Here is a 24,121-nt window from a genome sequence, read left to right as displayed (position 1 = left end):
CACTGTACAGTCTGTCAGACTGGCTGGACTTCTCTGTAATGTATCACTAGATCTAGGTAGAACTAGTGTAAAGCTAGTTACATACTTTGGCTAAACATATTTTAACATGACATGAAAAGAGTAAAAAGTTAGGGATGAAATTCTCACTTTGTGCCATCCAGTTTGTCATGTATCTGATCACATAGGAAGGTTTCAGGATATTCACAATGTAATCGTTGAAGAGCCTCAGGCTTTTTTTCACCTCTGCGCTCATTTTTTGTCAGCCTGTTAAAGACATGTAAAGGACAAAGTTTAAATATTTTTATTATAAATTATTTTCATAATAAACATTGCTGTTGAGACCACTAAACTTCAAACGGACAGACAGGTTAACAAGAAGGGATGTGGTGCCGCGCTCTGCTCCTTTTTCTTGTGGGTGTGGTTCCCTGCTCCCTTCTTGTCTACCTATCTACTCAAGCCACACCTGATCGAATGGCAAGTGCTAGCACCGAACAGAGCGCAGTGCGTGGGTAACCACCACAAACTGGACAGACAGGTTAGGTAAAGCATTACTACATTGTGCCACAAACAATATGGTTAGGTAGATATTCCTTGATTACATAATTTTCACACCGTTTAAATGTAAGGCAAACAGAAATAATAACGAGATGATAACCAGTATGATTTGAATTCCTTGGCTATTACCGTTACCACTTTATACCATTAAAATATAGTACATATTACAGCTGAACAGACTGCAATAGATCTTGGTAGGTAGATAATACAGTGGAAAGTACCCTGAGACCCAAGGATGCTCGGGAACAGCTTTCATGCTGCGCTACCTTCACGCAGCCACTTCATTGCAGAACGTGTTCTCTGGATATCCCCTGCACCTATGGACACCACCGAACACCTAATGCAGAGACCACTGCTTGGGACTGTGCCATTCACACTGAGTTGCCCGCATCGATCTTACCATCCACCCCCCCTCCCCCCCATCCCGACAATAGTCATATACGGAAATCATTTCTCTCTCTCCCAACGTTACCGAGACTTGCATATTTTTTTTAGTATTTAATTGGCCATTGAATTGTCATTTGTTTTTTCTATTTTATCTTATTTGGCTCTCATATCGTGGGAGGTAGACTGTCAATAAATTGTGAAATTATAAAAAAAAAAAAAACATTTGCCTGCCAATTATCATATTTCATTGGCAACTAGTTAAACCATCATTCACCTGCCCACGCAGCCCTCTCTTGTTCCTCAGATAATAGAGAAGTCTGATGCACGGCCCCACAAGGTCAATGTGGAAAGTAGAAATAGACTGTGCAGCCAAGACAATTTTGTGTCTATGTGTACATGTATTTTGCCATAGGCCAAATAGCACATAAGTACAGATAAAGCGCCTCTCAGCAAGCGCTGGGAATCACCAGATTCTCTTAGCTGGCGATCGCCGGCAGAGATGCGCTCCATCTGCGATCGCCAGCTAAGAGGGGGCGCTTTCCCTGCCTGTCTCCACTTCAGGGAGTCGGGCAGGGATCTGGGGAGTTGGTGGCAGCTGTTTGGGGCATCAGCGGAGTGGAGGGTGTCAGAGGGCTCCGGCGGCAGACATGTACAACGACTGATTGCATGTGCTTAAAAACACATGCAATCTGCCTCCAATCATGACTGATCAGATGTGCAGCATGTCTGATTAAAGCATCAACCATTCAAGCAATGGGACATTGCAGAGGACTGTACTGTTACGATCCGCCTCCAGCGGATCGGTGTAAATGTGCAGTTTTACATATTCTGTGTGTAGTTTGTCTGTTTTCCCTGGAATCTGCTCCCTGGGTTTATTCCAGCCTGTGTGTGTGTTTACTCGCTGGTGGCCTCCAGTGGTCAGCCTGGGCCATTGCAGCTTACTTTCAGTGGTGTGTTATCAGGACTCAGGTGTGTCTTAATTAGGCTTCTAGCCTGCAGTGCTCACCTGTAGGCAATGTGTAATCAGCACCACATTGTGCTCTCTATATAAACCCTCTGGTTATTCAGTCCCATGCCGGTTATAGTTCTGTCCTGCATGTCCAGAGTGTTCCCGGTTCCTTGGCATTACCCCACCTGTCCAGTCTGTTGGTTCCCGTGTCCTGAGGCTTGTCCTGCCTGTCAAGCTCAGTTTGCCTGTCCAGTGAGTCTTCCTGGTTGTTCCAGTCTGTCACCTGCTGCTTCTGTTCTGAGAACCTGTTACCATCCAGAGTGTTCCATACCTGTGAGGGAAGCAGTGGTGCCGTGGTCCGTGACAGTCCCGTTCGAGACACCCCTGTCACCGTGAGTCCGGGTGGGACACCCTCCGGGGGTTCCCCCAGTATATCCTTTTACATTCCTGATTGTTCAGTGAGATTTTGTTATTGGTGCCAACTTTAGCATTGTTGCTATTCACCATTGGGTTATACCATCCTGGCCCTACTGTCATTTGTTGTTATCTTTTAAGACCAATACGCATTGTTGCGTTTACCTGCGCTTCCTGTAGTCAGGTCATTAGCGGGTCCACCACTGTGTAGGCATCTCCCTGTGTCATTCACTCAGCTGGGGTTCCCCGCCTTCATTAGGTCTAGCTAGTTTATCCCCTTGTTCTCTCCTGGCCTCGGCGGACGAATTGTCCATACTTAAGACCTGCCTGTATTGGAGTGGGGCGGACCTAATTCGCCCTTCAGCCGAGACGGGCCCAGGTGAAGCCTAGCCCTGCACTCGTCCGTCGATTCCAGGCGAAGGCAACGGAGTTAGGGTTGGCGGGGATACCCCCAGATCCTAACATTATAACCGGCCATAACAGATAAACTCTGGAGCTGAGTTCTGCCCTCTCAGTCCAGCAGTTTTCCTGCCTTGTCACAGTATCTGTTTTGTCACTGTCATTGTCGAGTCACATTTTTTTTTGTCGGGTTTGTTGTGTCTGGCCTGTAACCTTGCACGGCTATATCATGCAGGACATGCAAGAATCTTTAGCGGCTCTAAATTTGGCATTTACTGCCTTTAAACCTGGGCAGTTAGAGGTTTTGCAGCAGTCCCTACTGCAGTTGCAAAAACTCCTAACAGAAATTTTTCTGATCCTCCCAGAGGTCACTGGGGTTCATTCAGCCCCTAATGAGACCCTGCCTAAGGAGGTATTAGGCAGCAAGTCCTCAGACCCAGAGGTTCAGGTAATGCATAGGAGTGTTCTACGGCCGAAGCTCCCATCGGAGGAGCGTCCGCGGCGTAGAGACTTTAATCTATGCTGATACTGTGGAGATTCAGGCCACTTTGTGCAAACTTGTATTTTGCGCAACTCCAGTGGTGGCAACAGGGTGTTTCCTCTGGCCAAGTCAGGGCAGGTTGTCAGATCTATGCCTGTCTCCACTGTGGCAGAGGAGCGCTCTACTGAGTCTCCCAGTAAAAGCGATCTGATTAATAGGGTTGGTCCAAGTGCTGGGAGACCCCATTTTGGGTTTAAGAATCAGCAGAGGAGGTGCTCCCCGCATGATGGCATTTCTTTTCATATTAAGTCAGAGTTGCAAACCCTTAAGGGGAAAACCCAGGTGATTCACTCAGGTGCCGGGGGCCCGCCGTGCGACTCAGATGCCGGGGGCCCGCCGAGCCAGGCTGATGCCAGGGGCCCGCCGAGCCAGGCTGATGCCGGGGGCCCGCCGAGCCAGGCTGATGCCGGGGGCCCGAGTGGGGTCCCGAGGTGCGCAGCCCCGAGTGGGGTCCCGAGGTGCGCAGCCCCGAGTGGGGTCCCGAGGTGCGCAGCCCCGAGTGGGGTCCCGAGGTGCGCAGCCCAGAGTGGGGTCCCGAGGTGCGCAGCCCCGAGTGGGGTCCCGAGGTGCGCAGCCCCAGAGGGGGTTCAAGCCGGTGTCGCCCCAGAGGGGGTTCAAGCCGGTGTCGCCCCAGAGGGGGTTCAAGCCGGTGTCGCCCCAGAGGGGGTTCAAGCCGGTGTCGCCCCAGATGGGGACTCTGTCCATCCAGTCCCTAAGAGGGATTCTGATTGTCCTGTCTCAGAGCAGAGTTCCAGCCATGTCGGTAACATGGAGGGACCATCTGTTGGTCTTTTTGGTGCTGCCCAGCCAGAGTTTCACTATAGTGCTGCTCACTCAGAAGTACGTCACAGTGCTGATCAGCCAGAGACTCATCATAGTGCTGCCCAACCAGAAAGACCATCAGACTTGGAAGAGGTCACTAAGGTCATAACCTCTAAGGGGGTCGCTAAAGTCTCAGCCTCAAGGGCCATAATTCCAGCTATACAGTCCAGTCAGTTAGCTGATAATGAAGTTACTTTTGATTCTTTGAATGATATCTCTACATCTATAGTTTTTGATGGGGACCTAACCCAATTTGTTGCGCTCTCTAACCATTTTGTCACTATTTTGGAGTCCAGACCATTTTTAGGTATCACTTCAGATAATGTGGTGCTCTATTTAATTTACTGCTTCAGAGGTGAGCCTTTCGAATGGGCATGCAAATTTTTTGAATCTGAGGATCCCATTCTTAAGAATCTTCCAGCATTCAGTGATGCTGTAGTGAAAAAATTTGGTCCCAATAAAAGTGGTTCAGATGCCTCTGGGCCGACCATCTTGTCTGCGGAGACTCCATCATGTTTAGGAGAGTCAATACAAAGGGCCCAGCCCATAGCTATTACCGCTGGATGTGCTCAACTATCTTCTCCCTGCAGGAACTCTCCCAAGGTTTCATTTCCTATGGGAATGGAACCAATCTATGGTCTTTTCTCAGATTCTGAAACTGAGGAGATTCTGAATGTGCCTAAGCATTCAGGTGGGAAAGGGAAGAATCATCTGGTTGCTCGACCTATATTTTTTGAAGATTATTTTGAACCAGAGATCTTTTCCTTTCCTAGTGTCTCCAAGCAGGCACAGGGGAAAAAGAAGAGGTATAAAAAGAGGCGCTGACAGTTGCCTTGACCCTGCTTGTAAAAAAATTTTTTTTTGTGTAGTCTTGTTGTTTCAGAAGGCCACCTTTTGAGAGGGGGCCATTGTTATAAGCTGCAGCCGCAGCTTGTTCCTGTTTTTGTTGTTTGTACCCGCTTGCCAGGGTTTTGGAGAACCTGGTATCGGGGTCCCTTGACCCCTCTTTAAGGGGGTGGTACTGTTACGATCCGCCTCCAGCGGATCGGTGTAAATGTGCAGTTTTACATATTCTGTGTGTAGTTTGTCTGTTTTCCCTGGATTCTGCTCCCTGGGTTTATTCCAGCCTGTGTGTGTGTTTACTCGCTGGTGGCCAGTGGTCAGCCTGGGCCATTGCAGATTACTTTCAGTGGTGTGTTATCAGGACTCAGGTGTGTCTTAATTAGGCTTCTAGCCTGCAGTGCTCACCTGTAGGCAATGTGTAATCAGCACCACATTGTGCTCTCTATATAAACCCTCTGGTTATTCAGTCCCATGCCGGTTATAGTTCTGTCCTGCATGTCCAGAGTGTTCCCGGTTCCTTGGCATTACCCCACCTGTCCAGTCTGTTGGTTCCCGTGTCCTGAGGCTTGTCCTGCCTGTCAAGCTCAGTTTGCCTGTCCAGTGAGTCTTCCTGGTTGTTCCAGTATGTCACCTGCTGCTTCTGTCCTGAGAACCTGTTACCATCCAGAGTCCATATCTGTGAGGGAAGCAGTGGTGCCGTGGTCCGTGACAGTCCCGTCCGAGACACCCCTGTCACCGTGAGTCCGGGTGGGACACCCTCCGGGGGTTCCCCCAGTATATCCTTTTACATTCCTGATTGTTCAGTGAGATTTTGTTATTGGTGCCAACTTTAGCATTGTTGCTATTCACCATTGGGTTATACCATCCTGGCCCTACTGTCATTTGTTGTTATCTTTTAAGACCAATACGCATTGTTGCGTTTACCTGCGCTTCCTGTAGTCAGGTCATTAGCGGGTTCACCACCGTGAAGGCATCTCCCTGTGTCATTCACTCAGCTGTGGTTCTGGGGTTCCCCGCCTTCATTGGGTCTGGCTAGTTTATCCCCTTGTTCTCTCCTGGCCTCGGCGGACGAGTTGTCCATACTTAAGACCTGCCTGTAGCGGAGTGGGGCGGACCTAATTCGCCCTTCAGCCGAGACGGGCCCAGGTGAAGCCTAGCCCTGCACTCGTCCGTCGATTCCAGGCGGAGGCAACGGAGTTAGGGTTGGCGGGGATACCCCCAGATCCTAACATGTACGCTTGGGTACAATCTCGTTCTGGTGTATGGGGCCTTAACAATCACTTGTGCACAATAAAGTGAAATTAATCCACATGTAAAAAGTATTGAAGAATTGAAACTGAAAGTAATGGGTTTCCAATAAGTCCCATAATCTCTTTTAGTTTCATTTCTTTAGTCTTCATTTTTGATTTTCTGTAACAATATTACTGATTAATGGTAAGCATTGCAACCATATACTATTGTGATGAATTAAGTTATAACAAGTGGGCAGGGGGTAGGGGGAGAAAGTAACTATCCTACAGATTAGTGGATCCCAAAATGTGTGCTGTGGCACCCTGTGGTGCCTCAAGGAATTTGCAGGGGTGCTTTGTGTTGGTGGTCCAGGACCAATTAATAATTGTCAATGCAATAGAAATAACCAGTCTTTATGTGGACAAGCAGAAGCAAATCCTGTCTAGATGGGCTCGTAGAGACGGAAGCTGGTGGAGACGCGGAGAGCAGAAGGAGTGATCACTGAACCTGCAGCCTGTTTACTCGACAACTCACGAGGACTAAGATCCGCCGCAAGCTGCAGGAACCAGCCCCAAATTCTAGCACTGAGGAGGGGTAGAGGACCAAGATCCGTGGCAAGCTGTAGACACAGGTCCCAAATTCTGGAGCCCACTGCATAAAGTGCTGGGCTAGCTGTGCAAGACATCAACAGGTCAGTGGTGGTGGGTGTCTGTCCATGCTGTTTTGATGTAAAGTGGATTTATGGCTTGTATGTCATTAAATAAATGCACAAATACTGAAAATTGTCTGCTGTGTCCTATCTGAATGGCAAACCTGTTACAATACTTAATTTATTTCTTCCAAATTTATCAAAACAATTTTTGTGAAAAGTTTCTAATACTCTAGAGCGCCCTGATTCAAAAAAGTTTGGGAAACACTGCTAAAAAATACTACCACCATAGATCCACTACAGCCATCAGATGGTGTAAACAGGTATAGGGACAAAGATCCAATTAGTCTGTTGCATGCTGCCAAAGTCCCCACACTGCCTCAGAAGAGTTGAGAGCTACACTGAGGCTGCAGGAGGGATTGAAAGATCCTTCTGGTGTAACTTAGCCTCCATAGGCTCTAAGTGGTCAATGACAGCTAAAGATATGTGTAAACTGAAGGTGCCAGATACAGAGTTTGGTACATATGGGTCTGACTGTAGTTCCCTATAATAATGGGGATTGCGATTCGCAAGGCTAAATAGCTTTATGCAGAACAGTTCTGTGTAATTCCCTTTCGTTAAGCTATAGTATATAGTAAAATCCACCACTGTTCTCTGCCTAATTGATGCCAGATGAAGTCTGTGAGACTGCACTGGCTTCACTGTGACTGGCAGAGATGTCCTATTGGAAGTCCGACCTGCCAATCACTAAAAGCATCCCCATTGGGGAGGTGTTCCCTATCCCGGAATGCCTATATGGGCTGCTTTGGCTGCAGGCCCATAGATTCCAGAGTCTGCGCATGTGCAGTACCGAGCAGGGGCGGATTGGGAATTAAAACCAGCCCGGGAAAAATCTTGAAGCAGCCCTAAGAGGGGGGGGGGGGGGGGAGTGTTGTTGCGCGCCGGAGGCGCGCCCGAATTTTTAGGGGGTGTGGCCTATCAATATGGGGGTGTGGCCTATTCCAACAAGGCCACGCCCAATTTTTGCCGCTGTGAGGGCATGGCTAGTGGCTCTCTTAGCTGCTGGCTATGTCCCCAGCCCCTCAGGCTGCAGAATAGGCGCATGCGTACAGCGTTTATTCTACAGCCTGTGGGGCTGGGGAGATAGAGATGGGGGGGTGACAGGGGGTCTCCCAACACAGTAGAGTGGCAGGGTGGAAGAGGATGCAGGGAGGGAGGGGGGATGGAGGGTGGCGTAGAATGCTGGGAGGGGAGATGCAGAGTGGCTGAGAACGAAGGGAGTGAGGACTTACACAGGGTGGCACAGGACGCAGAGTGTGAGGGGGCATGGTGGCACAGGATGCAGGGTAGGAGGGGGGATGCAGAGTGGCAGGGGATGCAGGGAGGGGAGTCACAAAGTGGTGGAGGAGACAGTGATGCCCATTATAGATATGCCATACACCGTGATGCCCATTATACATATGCCACACATCCTGATGCCATTATACATATGCCGCACACCATGATGCCCATTATACATATGCCGCACACCCTGATGCCCATTATAGATATGCCGCACACCCTGATGCCATTATAGATATGCCGCACACCCTGATGCCATTATACATATGCCGCACACCGTGATGCCCATTATACATATGCCGCACACCGTGATGCCCATTATACATATGCCGCACACCGTGATGCACCATTATACATATGCCGCACACCGTGATGCACCATTATACATATGCCACACACCGTGATACTCCATTATACATATGTCACACACCGTGATGCTCAATTATACATATGCCGCACACCCTGATGCCATTATACATATGCCACACACCCTGATGCCATTATACATATGCCGCACACCCTGATGCCATTATACATATGCCGCACACCCTGATGCCATTATACATATGCCGCACACCCTGATGCCATTATACATATGTCGCACACCGTGATGCCCATTATACATATGCCGCACACCGTGATGCCCATTATACATATGCCAAACACCGTGATGCCATTATACGTATGCCGCACACCCTGATGCCATTATACATATGTCGCACACCGTGATGCCCATTATACATATGCCGCACACCCTGATGCCATTATACATATGCCCCACACCGTGATGCCCATTATACTTGTGCCGCACACCGTGATGCCCATTATACATATGCCACACACACGTGATGCCCATTATACATATGCCTCACACCGTGATGTCCATTATACATATGCCACACACCGTGATACTCCATTATACATATGCCACACGCCGTGATGCCCATTATACATATGCCGCACACTGTGATGCCCATTATACATATGCCACACCGTGATGCTCCATTATACATATGCCACACGCCGTGATGCCCATTATACATATGCCGCACACCCTGATGCCCATTATACATATGCCCACACCGTGATGTCCATTATACATATGCCCCACACCGTGATGTCCATTATACATATGCCCCACACAGAGATGTCCATTATACATATGCCACACACCGTGATACTCCATTATACATATGCCACACACCATGATGGCCATTATACATATGCCACACGCCGTGATGCCCATTATACATATGCCGCACACTGTGATGCCCATTATACATATGCCACACCGTGATGCTCCATTATACATATGCCACACGCCGTGATGCCCATTATACATATGCCGCACACCCTGATGCCCATTATACATATGCCCACACCGTGATGTCCATTATACATATGCCCCACACCGTGATGTCCATTATAGATATGCCCCACACAGAGATGTCCATTATACATATGCCACACACCGTGATACTCCATTATACATATGCCACACACCATGATGGCCATTATACATATGCCACACGCCGTGATGCCCATTATACATATGCCGCACACTGTGATGCCCATTATACATATGCCACACCGTGATGCTCCATTATACATATGCCACACCGTGATGCTCCATTATACATATGCCACACGCCGTGATGCCCATTATACATATGCCGCACACCCTGATGCCCATTATACATATGCCCACACCGTGATGTCCATTATACATATGCCCCACACCGTGATGTCCATTATACATATGCCGCACACCCTGATGCCATTATACATATGTCGCACACCGTGATGCCCATTATACATATGCCGCACACCCTGATGCCATTATACATATGTCGCACACCGTGATGCCCATTATACATATGCCGCACACCCTGATGCCATTATACATATGCCGCACACCGTGATGCCCATTATACATATGCCACACACCGTGATACTCCATTATACATATGCCACACGCCGTGATGCCCATTATACATATGCCGCACACCCTGATGCCCATTATACATATGCCACACACCGTGATGTCCATTATACATATGCCGCACACCCTGATGCCATTATACATATGTCGCACACCGTGATGTCCATTATACATATGCCGCACACCCTGATGCCATTATACTTGTGCCGCACACCGTGATGCCCATTATACATATGCCACACACACGTGATGCCCATTATACATATGCCTCACACCGTGATGTCCATTATACATATGCCACACACCGTGATACTCCATTATACATATGCCACACGCCGCGATGCCCATTATACATATGCCGCACACTGTGATGCCCATTATACATATGCCACACCGTGATGCTCCATTATACATATGCCACACGCCGTGATGCCCATTATACATATGCCGCACACCCTGATGCCCATTATACATATGCCCACACCATGATGTCCATTATACATATGCCGCACACCGTGATGTCCATTATACATATGCCGCACACCGTGATGTCCATTATACATATGCCACACCGTGATGCTCCATTATACATATGCCCACACCGTGATGTCCATTATACATATGCCCCACACCGTGATGTCCATTATACATATGCCTCACAGTATGAACCTCTCTCTCACACTTTAGTTACCTTAAAATCAAGCTGGCTGGCGCTTCATCTACTTCTTCCTTTCATTAGATGTGTGCTCCCGTGTAGCTCCGCCCCCTTCCACTCGTGTAGCCCCGCCCCTCAACTCCGTGTTGCTCCGCCCCCTTTCCAGTCCCTGCTGTCATGACTGATGACACATGAAAGTGGGTTGGAAGCCAGGGAGAGAGCTCTGTGCTGCCGGCGCTGCTGCCTCTAATGTAGTGTGACAGTGTACTGGCAGCCGGCAGCTACAGAGTCTGAGGACAGAAGCGGCCGGGGATGTACAGCAGGGAGAGAGCCTCCCTGCGCAACCATCCTCACAGTGGCCCTTATTCTGGTTGGTGCGGCCAGAGCCGCACACGGTGCTCTGGCCGCACAAACCAATCCCCGCCCACGAGACGGATCGCCACGGCCGTCCGTACACGGACGGCTGGCGATCCGCATAAAAATGGTGGGGCGTACGCCTCCACCATGGTGGGAGCTGCCCCCTGCATTCGATCGAAGGCAGGGCCGCACGCCACAGCAGCTCCCGCAAGCTGAGACCACACGGACAATCGTCCGTGTGTTAGCTTGTATGGGGGCTGAGAGCTGACATCCGGCGACGTCAGCTTTCCGCCCCCATCAGTGGCGTCATACCCTCATTAGCATGCATACGCCCCGCGTTTGCATGGGAACGCCCATGAAACGCGGGGCGTATACATAGGGAAATGAGGGTATGAAGCCCCTCACGCCCCTATACGCCCCCTTTGCGGCGGACGAAATACGTCTGCGGCGAATGGGGCTGCACATGCGCAGATTGACCTCTGCGCATGTGCAGAATAAAAACATCGGCGGTACGGCCGCACGCGGGCCGTACCGTCCGAACCAGAATAAGGGCCAGTGAGTGCTTGCCACACACAGAACCGCGGGAGCAGCTGCGTGCGGTCGCACATGCGCACCAGCACTCCCGCGGCCATTTTTATTTCTGTAATAGCCGAGGCTGCCCGCAGCCATATTTGTTTGGGGCACAGTGCTGCGGCCACGGCCACCCGTTAACCGCAGAGATGGCGGTCTTCGGCCCCGCCAATGGGGTGAGCGGCCTTTTAGTGACTATTAGGGGCCGGCCCACCGGGAAATGGCCCGGTTTCCCGGTGGTCCAATCCGCCCCTGGTACCGAGTCAGATACTGCGCATGCGCTGGTCCCAGTGCAGTGTACAAGCGCCGGGCCCAGGATTTAGCTTCTTTGGGCCACTGCCGAAGTAGAGGTTGGAGGCCAGCGACAGTGGGATCGGCAGTGGGGACCAGCAGCAGCAGCAGCAGAGGGGGGAGGGGCATCTCGGGCAGCGTCAGTCCCCCTCACACACCGAGGTAGGAGTAGCCACTGGTTCATACCACAATTGAAATTTTTTTGCAGAAACCAGTTTTTTTTTTTTTTAACATGCTTAATATGTCCCCAGAGCTTTATGGGTCTATTCAGTATACACTGTGAATGGCAGTAATAATTTAGTATTTAGAAAAACATGGAGCAAATCTACACTGTTCCGGTACAGAAAAAAACGGATTAGAAGATCAATAAAATAAATATACACGGGAGCGCTAATAATTATGATAAATGCATATTTATTAAACATCAAAAACACATAAATAACTACAATATGATTACTAATTTTCAGTAGTGGATCCTTTTTAGCAATTATGTATTCAACAAAATTTAGATAATTTCAAGTCCCGAAAGCAAGATTATTAATAAACCACAGTGTTATGCCAGGGTAAATTTTAACCCCCTCAGGTGCTAGATATAGATGTACCAATCTGCAGTATACAAGCGGATGAAGTGAGTGGCCTCTCCGTAGCCCATATAATGATAGGGAATATGTAGCATTACTGTTTTTAAGTTTTCCAGAAAACATTGTGGGAGCCATACTGTTATATACATACATATATATACTGTTTTCAAGTTTACATATGAATTTTCTTAAGCATGTCTTTCAGATCAAAGCCGACCAGTGTGTATGCCCCAGCGATTAGCGCTGCTGCGCACTCCCGCATCATCGCCGGGAAAGCCGCTCATCTGCTGGTAATACCAGAAGATGAGTGGCACCTAAGGACGGCTTTGCATAGCTCTGCGGTACTGATTTGCTCCACGGCTCATGAATAATGCTGCTTTGATCCATACCATGTTGATCTGCTGCTGCCCGTGGATAAGTATTGGCCTGTCCTATCATTTACACTCAGAGTGGTGTTTGTGGTATAAGTATAAGTATATATATATATATATAGATAGATAGATAGATAGATAGATAGATAGATAGATGGAGCGCCTCTCAGCCAGCGCCGGGGCTCGCCAGAATGCCCCCGCTGCTGAGCTGCCACTCCATCTGACTGGGCGCGCGAGCGTCCCACACATACGCGCATCCCAATTATCGTGCGGGCTGGGATGAGAACCCTGCCGTCTCCGCTTCTGGGAGGAAGCGGGGACGTGGAGGACGAGTCGGGAACCGGCGACGAGGCATCGGGGACCAGGGGGGAGCTCCTTTAGAAGGGGATGTGTGTGCGTCTCGTGGACGTGCATCCCCTTATGACCAGTGTTCCCTCTAACCTGTGCGCGCGCACACAACTCGACGAGCATGCGCACAGACATTACAACAGAGCGCACAAAGCAGCAGTGGTCTCTTTTTGCAGTTGTGGACTCAATGTGTGTTTCACCCATTAACTACATTGTGTGCTGTGTTTTGAATGTTTAATATAATTTTGAAGTAAAGTTAACACAAATGCTGAATGTCATTTTCCAGATATATAAGTGACGCACAAAAATGTAAATTTCCTTCCAAAGTTGCACAGCAAAAATCTATTGCCGCACACAGCCTTCGTAAAATTAGAGGGAACATTGCTTATGACTGCTGGCTATCTGACCACCAGCCCCTGCAAAGCTAAAAGGCGCTCCATCTGTATATTTCTGGCGCAAACCAGCAATGAATAAGTCACCGTCACCACTGCCCACCAATGTATATAGAAAAACCGGTAAGGTCATAGGTGTGTGCACATTGAGTGCTGTGTCCACCCTTATGAACACCTCCCTGCCACTAGCAATACCAGCAATACCCTTTTACCAAATACTTTAGTTTTTTATAACTGTAATCAATTAAAAGAACTGCCCATCAGTCAATTATGTTTTGCATTTTTAATTGTACTAGACCATTGTCATATCACTAAATACCTGCGTTATCCATATATGTTTGTGACTTTATTTGCATGTACAGATGGGTCAGGTCCCATCCTGGCTGGCGGGTCGCCAGAACGTCCTCGCTGGCGACCCGCCAGCAGCCGCGCCAGCGAATACACTGAGACGCGCGTGCGTCTCACGCGCGTCTCAGTCTCCGTCGCCAGCGCGACGGAAACCCTGTCCGTCTCCGCCTCAGGGAGACGGACAGGGTTAGGGGGGGATGCGGGCAGGCGGCAGGGACCCCGGGTTACCGCCGGCAAGCCGGCGGGGACCGGATGGAAGCGCCGTCGGAAGGGGACGCGCGCGCCTCTCGTGCGCGCGTCCCCTTCTCACCATCGCCATGGCGCTGGCGGGGGATGGCGGCTGGCGACGCCAGCGCCATCCCCTGCCAAGATGGGACCTGACCATCTGTACTGTTACACAGAGTAATTAGAACTGAAATAGGCAGGAGATTATGGTGTGGCTGAGAGACGTTTTATATAGTAGCTAGTGCCAATAGCTGATGGTAGAAACGCCTGATTGGTGATGTTAGACACACCCAATAGGTGGTGCTAGACACACCCCTTTGATGGTGCACCCGCTAATAAAATGTGCTGCGCAACGCCTATGGGTAAGGTATATAAATTGCTGGCAGAGTCCAGCAAGGTATATACATTACCGGCTTATTCCTATACAATGGTGGGCAGTGGTGCCAGTAATGTATACATGGAACCCTTGGAATTCAAACCCAGAAAATCTCTTGCTCTTTAGGGAAAATAGCTCAGTGTGTACGCACTACTTTGGTGACAGATATATCTATCACAGATTTAAGCAAATTCTTTTAAAATCTTCTAGTGTGTATGGGCCCCTTAAGTTGAATGTATGTGGAAATTTAGAGATGACAGGTAAGCAGGAGATCCCAGCAAATCTACTGTGTTACGTGTTTAATGAAGGAGACCAACACTTACAATTATTAAAAGTAGGTTAAAATGTATATGCTCACTTTAAGAATAATACATATTCCCCTTTTATATGTATACAAAACTCAGCTGTGTAATGAACTAGTCACAACCCCAATACCATTAGCAGAAATGAGGACAGGAAATGGAGTAAAGTACTTATCATAATAGGAAAGGTGTGTGATAATGGGATACTGTACCTGGGGACTTGGCCAGGAAAATATCATGGCACAACCAGATAGGGATTTAAATCTCACACATACTGTAAACACTGGGGCATGGCAACAACTGATCACACAGAAACACTTCTATTGCTTATTGCTTACAAGAGGTGGTGGTGGTGGTGGTCATAATCGGCTGTACAGTACATGAGAACCTCCTTAGCTGGCTGTGCACACACAGATCTTTGTAGAAACGTAACTGCACAGGTAGCACACGATTATCTGTTGTTACACCCCAGCACAGAAGAAGACTCCACGGGTTAGGGGACTGGTGCATGGGAAGTGGGTCATTTTAATCAATATTTTAATATCAAGAGATCTTACCTAGAGCTACTTTCCTGCGGTGACGGTCAGATCCAGCCAAGCACAGTGCAGACGCAGAGCAGCCGGTCTCGGATATCCGGAGAAATATATACTGTGCACACAGTATACTATACACACACCCCTACAGCAGAAACTACTGCAGCAGCCAGCCGGCAGTGAGACTGGGAGAAACGAAACTAGCTCCTCAGTCTCGACCCATCTCCCAGCTGATCCGGGGAAGCTGCAGCGTCAGGAGTTTCATTTCTCAGCCTGAGTGGGAAGAGTCGGGCATAAGTAGGGGAATTTTTCTGTAAACGTCACCTCTCTGTATACTTCAGTGTATAGTATACTCACATACTCACATATATAGTAGTAGTAGTACGTTTATTTATATGGCGCCGCAAAGTGTCCGCAGCGCCGTACATAGCAAACAAAAAAAAATGACGAGGTAACGTACAGGGTGTGTTGAAAAATACAGTATAAATGGGGGTATAGCTGGTAGAACTAAAATCAGCATCAGTTCAGAAGTAGGTGTCAAAATTGTCAAGGAGACTAAAGATGAAGTAGAGGAAGGGAAGAACAGGACAGGAGCACAGGTGAGGTAAAGAGGTAGGGTGAGTACGTGAGGAAGGAGGGCCCTACTCATAAGAGTTAACATACTAAAAATAGGTGGGTGGACGAACGAAAAACAATAGGATAAGTAGGAACGGAGGGGAACGGAGGCAGGATAAGAGGATCAAAAGAGGTTAGGAGGAGGGATAGGCTAGTCGAAAAAAGTGGGTTTTGAGGGAGCGCTTGAAGGAGGTAAGGGAATCAGAAAGCCTGATGGGTGGCGGGAGGTTGTTCCAGTGCAGGGGGGCAGCGCGAGAGAAGTCTTGGACACGGGAGTGGGAGGAGGGGGCTATACCACAGGGGGCTATACCACAGGGGCTTATTTATGAAGCTCATTGTTTATAAGATGATGCTAAAATAGCAACATCTGCATCATATTTTATTACATAGTTGCCTACCCTCCTGCATTCTGCCGGAGACTCCCTTATATAACAGCAATCTCCCTCTCTCTGTCATTAGTGTAGCAATCTCCCTCATTTCACCTAGCCCACATTACACTGTTACATTTTTTGGGGGGGAAAAGGAATGAGAGACATACATTTACATTGATTCATAAGCACCATTTCCCAGCACTATACCAAGTATAGTATCCTTACTAACTGTTTTGGGGCTCATCTACATTTGGATGTAAGTCATTTTAAAAGATTCCTCTCAGATGTAGCAGTACACACCCACGCTTCTGGTTGCCAAGTTCAAAATCTCTTTTCACAATCTCTCCATATATGGATCTAGACAAGCCCTTTGGGAGAGGCATGACACGCCCCCTCATTGGTGCGCTTTGCAAAATTCTATTACCAACTATAATCTCCCTGAAACACACATACAGAAACACAGAGGCAGTCACAAGGTAGCAGACTAGCTTTCAAAGCTTTTGCTTTGAGTGGGCTTAGCTAGTTTTATATATGCCCAGTAAGTAACAACAGGCACTGCCAATGCAGGCTTTTTAGTGCCAGGGATGTAACTAAAACTTCATGGGCCCCATAGCAAAATACTGAAAGGGACTTCCCGATCCAATGTCGGGGGGGAGTGAGAGGAGCGTCAGCTGGAGTCCCATCCATGCTGCTTCTGCCCTGATATTTCCATTTTATTCCTCATCTGCCCCAGTCCTGATATTTCCACTTTATACCTCGCCCTGATCGGCACCCCTCACCCGTCCTGCTTCCCTGCCTGCTGCCGTATCATGCTTTCAGCAATCTGCCTCTCCCTGCTCACCTTCCCGACAATCGTTTCCTGTGATGCATAGGGAAAGCGGGCCGGTGGGTGCCTCCCTGTACAAACTGCAGACATGCCGGTGCGGATCTTCAAGTGTACATGCAGCAGGATGTCAGCGTTCTCACCATTCTCTGAATCAAAACAGGGCTCAATGGCCTCATGGGATATGTTTTTTATCGTTAACTGCACAAAGTTTCTGAATCTATTGTTAGAGGGGTTGAAAGAAGAACCTTTTCAGTAACCTAACATCGTTGTTACTGAAACAATTTGTGTCGCAATTGTATAAACCATGATTTATGTCCTTGAAGATGAGCTATAATGCTCAAAATGATGTAGACACATTAAATTTACACTGCATAACAACTTAACGGAGTCCCGGAGTGAAGCTGATTAAAGAGATATTTATATATATATACAGTAGATTCTAATGTATTAACAGCAGAGTCTAGTAATATTTTAGCCAATGAGGAGAAGTCTGGAGGTGGTATTTTTAATATCTCTAAAAGAACCATGAAGAAGTGGCAGCAACAGGGAGAGAGAGGAGAGACAGCATGAGAGTGACAGGGAGAGAGAGGAGGGACAGCATGAGAGTGACAGGGAGAGAGAGGAGAGACAGCATGAGAGTGACAGGGAGAGAGAGGAGGGACAGCATGAGAGTGACAGGGAGAGAGAGGAGGGACAGCATGAGAGTGACAGGGAGAGAGGAGAGACAGCATGAGAGTGTCAGGGAGAGAGAGGAGAGACAGCATGAGAGTGACAGGGAGAGAGAGGAGGGACAGCATTAGAGTGACAGGGAGAGAGAGGAGAGACAGCATGAGAGTGACAGGGAGAGAGAGGAGAGACAGCATGAGAGTGACAGGGAGAGAGAGGAGGGACAGCATGAGAGTGACAGGGAGAGAGAGGAGAGAATGTGAATGACTATAATCTTAAATTCACGTCCAACTTTCAAAAGCACAAGATTGAATTTTTGGACATAGTCATGAGTGTGGAAAATGTTCCTACCTCTGACCATATTGAAACCTGCACGTATTTTAAATCGGTAGATTCCAATAGTTATTTGGACTACAGAAGCTGTCATTATGGTCCTTGGAAGGACAATATCCCCTTCTCGCAGTTCTTGCGATTGAGGAGGAATTGTTCATACCTTTGACTTACAAGCTGCCACATATATAGACAGGTTTAAAGAGAAAGGGTATCCTGAAGGCATTATAAATAATGCACTTGTTCAAGCCCGTGATCTGGATAGAAAAATATTGCTTCTAACTAAGAAAGAATCAGCTAATGTACAAGATTCTGCACCTAACTGTCAACACAATAAGGTGATGTTCATTACTCAATACAGTAATGGAGAAAAAGATATTAATCAAATCTTTATGAAACACTGGCATGTGCTAAAACTTTACCCTATTTTTGCTGAACATCTACCTCCTGCACCTAAAATTGTATATAGACGTGCTCGAACCATTAAGTTCATGGTTTCTAAGAGCCAACTGGAGGTCATTCCAAATCATCCAGCCACTGATACTTTTCTCTACATTAAAGGTTGTTATTCATGTAATCATTACAAAAGTTGTCCTTTTATCAATAAGGGTTTTAACATTTGGGACTCTGAATATAAGATCAAGGAGTTCATTAATTGTAACTCGACCTATGTAGTGTACGTATTGAAATGTGGATGTGGACTAAAATACATAACAAATACATACAAAACCAAAAGATGTCTTAAAACCCATATTTAAGAACACATTGGGAATATCAAACATGGGCTGACCAACCATAGTTTGCACCAACACTTTAAATAGTGTCATGGTTGCGATCAATCTAGCTTGTTGGTGAAAGGAATAGAAAAAGTCCAGATGTCAAAAAGGGGTGGTGACCTTGATAAATTTCTAAACGAAGGATATTAAATCACCTCCTTCATCAAGTAATACTTCTGGTTATAATAATCATGTACATATTCTATTTAAGATTGTTACTTCTTGTATTATTGGATGTATTATTTCATATAGATAGCTCGGTAGGCTGGTCTAAAAAATGATTGATGTGCTTATCATTTTATAAATATTATCTTGTATGTGACTTTTTGTTAAATAATCTGATGGCTGCTTTTGTTAGTGACAATTTTTTTTACTTTTTTTGTACTTGAGTCTATCTCAGGTTTTTTATTCAACTAGCATTTTCTTTGCCGGCTTTACATTTTCGGCACTAATGTATACTTTTTATCATAAATATATACCATAATAAATCTTTTTTAAAACAAGTGAGATGCCAACAATATGCATTCTTTTTTTCAGTGAATATGCCGTATATGGCCCTGTTTTCTAATTGTTCAATAGCTCTTATTTCTGCGGACTTCTGATAAAGCAGTATAAGCGTTACGTGAAGTATTGCTTTAAGCTATACGTGCTCGGCCCCTCTGATTGATTGACAGATGGTCTTCTTTTAATGCTGGTGAGCGTTAGCAGTAGCCACGCCCTCTGACGAAGTCCCAGTGATGAAACACGTCAGAGCGTGGCCTGCCACGTGCACCAGCTTCCCTCATCTGACGGTTGTTCCCGCCACCGGCTTCTCCCGCTCCCGCAGCGCAACCCAGCGTTTGCTGTATGGGAGGGAACCAGGAGACGAAACCATGCGAGTTCAGTGAGCAGTGTTTGCCTGATTTATATATATCAAGCCGGGAGGGCAAATTGTATAATCGTAGGGGTACACTTTATAAAATCAACTCCATGCCAACGTGGATAGTGGGGGCCTCAGGGATGACATGGATAATGTGGGTGAGCTAAATCCCATTGCATCACATACACATGTACACTGGGGGTGTTGTGCAAAATCGCAACGCACGCAAAATCGCATGTGATCGCATCCGGGGTATGCGATGCAATCGGCGGTAAGGGTGCAGTGAATAATTTAACTAGTGAGACTGCATCGCATCTCACGGCATGTAAGCGTGCCATGCGATGCTTGTGATGCGATGCTGTGCGATCGGCGGTCAGGGTGCAGTGAATAAAGTAACTAGTGAGATCACATCGCATCGCATTAATCGCACGGCACGAAAACGTGCCATGCAATGCGATTTCACTACGCAAAATAGCCCACTAAGCTATTACACAAGTACCGAATTTTAAAAGAAGTATCTTTTTTTAATGTTTTCTTTTTATAATTACTAATATATTAGACATTTGGCATGTTAAATAAACAGTAAAATTGCCACAGTTGTTGTTTAGTGGTGATGTTCACTGATTGGCTCCTCAAGTGGTAGCATAACTTCTCCAGTTTCCTGAATGACATCACCCTAAAGTGAAAAACAAAAGAGGTGTAACAAGAAACTGCATAAACAATAGGAAAAAAATGGTAAGCTCATGACCCTCGCTTCTAGAGATCATGGGTGACATTTAATAGGGTGCAAAAAATTTTTTGGGCAATTTTTTTGCAAAAACGACTGAATTCGCACTTTTTTCATAAATCAACAACTTAATGGGTTGCGAATTGCGGAAAAAAAAAATCGCATTTTTTGCCACAAATTCGCACATTCAGAAGTGGCAATTTCTCAATTCGCATCCAGATGTTTTCCCATTGAAAAATATAGAAATCGCCAATTCAATGGTGTGCGAATTTGAAAATCGCTAAAAAGAAAAAGTAAACAAATAGACTAGGATCTGACTGGCGAATTTGTCAGAACTATGCATAGATCTGTGTATGGTTCTGTGTTAAAATATGTGTAAAAGTAAAAATGAAATAAAAAAATGGCATGGGGGTCACTTTTTACATAAGGTCCCCTGGCCGTAAAATGAGCACCGTGGCTGTTCAGCCTTGGACGGGGTACCTGGGGGAGTGGGTCGTTGTCCCCCCCCCCAGATTTCACCCATCCAGGCATGTCACCGGCGTCCGTGGGCTTTGGACGCCAGCCTGATAGGGTTAACTCATTCATGCATAACATTGCTTTATACAGGTGAACTACAAGTGGCAGCAGCCCTTGGACTTGTAGTCCACCTGTAAAAAGAATGTTAAAATAAAAAATACACACAGAGAAAAGTACAACTTTATTACACACACCTCATTTTTACATCAATATACTTACAGAACCAGGGTCCAGCGCTGCTTCCCTCCTCCACAGCCAGCTCACCCCGCACTGACAGCTAGATGCGAGAGGGACACTGGTGCCTCCCCCTCCACTACCTGATAGTAGACATCTGCCTCTAACTCTGGCACCTCTACCACTGCTGCATCTGGAGCTCGCCTATTTCTGGCTTTTCTCGGCAGAACGAGCCCGACAGCTTGTGATGTCGGGCTCGTTCTGCGGAGAAACCCTGTTCAATGCTGTCGGGGAAGACAGCATTGAATAGGGCCCCGCAGCCATCTCCCCCATCGGGAGATGGCTACGGGAGCACGACAGCGATTGCATACCCCCCTAAATCACCTCATATTGCCCATATCACACAATATCGCATTTTGTCCGTCAATTCACATCACATTAAATATGCGAATTCACAGCAAAAATGCGATTTTTAAAAAATGCGTTATAGTGCGATTTTCACCTAAATCGCACATTTTAAAAAAATTGCACTTCACTAAATCTCGCCCCATAAGTCCATCTGATCCGCTGATTTACCATCATTCATACTGCTGAGTTTGGCTACGAATTCAGCAGTAAATGTGAATGTAAAATAGACCTAATTTTCCCAGCGGATTTGGCTGAAGCCTGCAGTTGGATCCTTGCAGGCTTCTCAGTATTAAAAAAAAAATATATATATATATATATATATATATATATATATTATAACCCCCCCCCCCCCCAATAAAACAGCGTTGGGTCCCCCAATAACATAACCAGACCCTGGCTCATTATGCTGGTCGTGGTTGTAGAAATACAGGGGAAAAAATTAAAGGGTGTGGTATAGGGTTTCCGACAGTCGGGATCCTGACTGGCCGGACTCAGACAGCATGGTGAGTTCAACAAAGCCCCTTGCGAGCACGGTGGCTCATTACGCTCGCCACCTATTCTATTCTCCCTCTATGGGGGTCGTGGAACCCCACGAGGGAAAATAGCGGGTGGCGAGCTTAGCGAGCCACCGTACCCGCAAGGGGCTTTGTTGCGCTCACCATGTTCACCATGCTGAGTCCGGCCAGTCGGGATCCCGTCGGGCTAATGAATGTCGGGATCCCGACTGTCGGAACCCTATACCACACCCTTAGTAAATTCCCCCATATACACAGCATTATGAAGCTTCGCCGGCTCTAAGTGTTGGGCAGAGCATGTGACCAGCCCCAAGCCCTACTTAACAAGGATTTCTGCTTGTGCCTCAGAAATCCACTTGATAATTTCAGCCTTGGGGCTAATCGTAGGAAGTATTGGTATTGAGAAGTATAAGGAAGTACACCACTGATATTCCGTCAACAGATGGTCTGGAACCTCCTTTAATCTGGACACATCGGGTGCTGAGGGAAGTTAGTATTGTTTGGCTTTTAGACATAGAGGGGACTGTGGAGGGCTTAGAAGTAGTTACAAGGGTAGTGGGAGGGTTTAGAGAGAGTGGGAGGGTATTGGAATGCAGGGGGATTGAGTTGCAGGTGGGCAGTCACGCTGTGGGGACCGATACACGCTGCGGGAGGTGGAATGCCCTGTGAGCCAGGGACAAGCTCCCTGTGATGTCAGTTACCTGTTAGCAGGTAAGTATGTGTAATTGAGATGGTGTAAAAGGGGTGATATTAAAGTTTTACTCCTCGTGGTGTTTGTCTCCTTATTTACACATTCATTCATTTACAAGTAAACTATGAGACCCAGGGGGCACATCAATGCCCCCCATGCTATGTGAGTTTATCTATCTTTTATAAACATCAGCCTGGTGTCCACCATCCTGAGACGCCGGGGACTGCCCCAGGCTTCAGTTCTGGACCAGTGAAAACTGGGGGGGACCCCTTTATTGGGGGGGGGGGGATCCAGACTCCCCCAGGTAACTTCTGTTTTATGTCTGGGGCTTTCCTAAATACTATTTTTGGTCGTGAGCCTAATGTTTCTTGGAGATCCGGGTCCTCTAACAAGAGATCCCAGTGTTTTGGGAGTATTTTCTTAATCTGGTGCGACGATCTATTATACTGCGTAATGAAAAGTGGTTGTGTTTTTGTTTTATCAGGATCTGTGCTTATTTTGTTTGTCAGTAATTGTGCCCTTTCCATCTGCATGGTTTCTTCATAGGCCTGTTTAACTGCATCATGATCGTAAAGTTTATCTGTGAATTGTGTCATTAGTTCTGTCCCTTGTACCTTGTAGTCCTCTAATCTGTAGCAATTATGTTTTACACGTTGGAATTGTCCTTTCGGAATATTAGAAAGCCATGGTTTGTAGTGTCCACTTGTATTAAGGATATAACTATTGACGTCTACATTTTTTCTAAAAGTCTTGGTATGTATTGTGTGATCATGGATGAATATCTCTAGGTCTAGAAACTCAACTCTAGTCTGACTAAAATTGGTGGTAAATGTAAGGTTTCTGCCGTTGGTATTGAGATATGTGGTGAATTCTGACAATGAGGACTCTGACCCCTTCCATATGAAAATGACATCATCTATATATCTCCGCCATAGGATCAGGTTAGCACCCCAGTTATGGTTGGTCCAGATATAATCCTCCTCCCACTTCCCCATAAACAAATTAGCATAACTGGGCACTACCCTAGATCCCATGGCGGTCCCTGTTGGATAAATGAACCAATGGAAAAAAAAGGCACCGCTCACGGTACTTCCATAAATAGAGCTTCACCGAAGCACCAATTACTGCACACTATCCTTGAAGAAGGCCTATCCCTGGCTGAAACACGTTGGCTCATACACGCCCATCTACACACCATCCAACCACAGCTCTGCATCTAACATCGG

General features: G+C 47.0%; 1 protein-coding gene across 1 annotated transcript in view; it reads right to left on the bottom strand.

Annotated features, from left to right (window-relative positions):
* Positions 1 to 15,599, bottom strand: part of RIGI (RNA sensor RIG-I) — a 75,320-nt gene extending 59,721 nt beyond the window's left edge. The window contains exons 1-2 of the mRNA XM_083184236.1: positions 15,446 to 15,599; positions 148 to 264 (exon numbers count right to left, since the gene is read on the bottom strand). Coding sequence (XP_083040362.1) covers positions 148 to 253 — 106 coding nt within the window. The 5' untranslated portion in view covers positions 254 to 264; positions 15,446 to 15,599. The remainder of the gene's footprint in view (positions 1 to 147; positions 265 to 15,445) is intronic.
* Positions 15,600 to 24,121: the final 8,522 nt, after the last annotated feature.

The sequence above is a fragment of the Crinia signifera genome, chromosome 1 (assembly GCF_055691185.1).
Source record: "Crinia signifera chromosome 1, ASM5569118v1, whole genome shotgun sequence".
Taxonomy (NCBI): Eukaryota; Metazoa; Chordata; class Amphibia; order Anura; family Myobatrachidae; genus Crinia; species Crinia signifera.
Note: the sequence above shows the minus strand (reverse complement) of the source record. Positions and strands in the feature narration are given on the sequence as shown.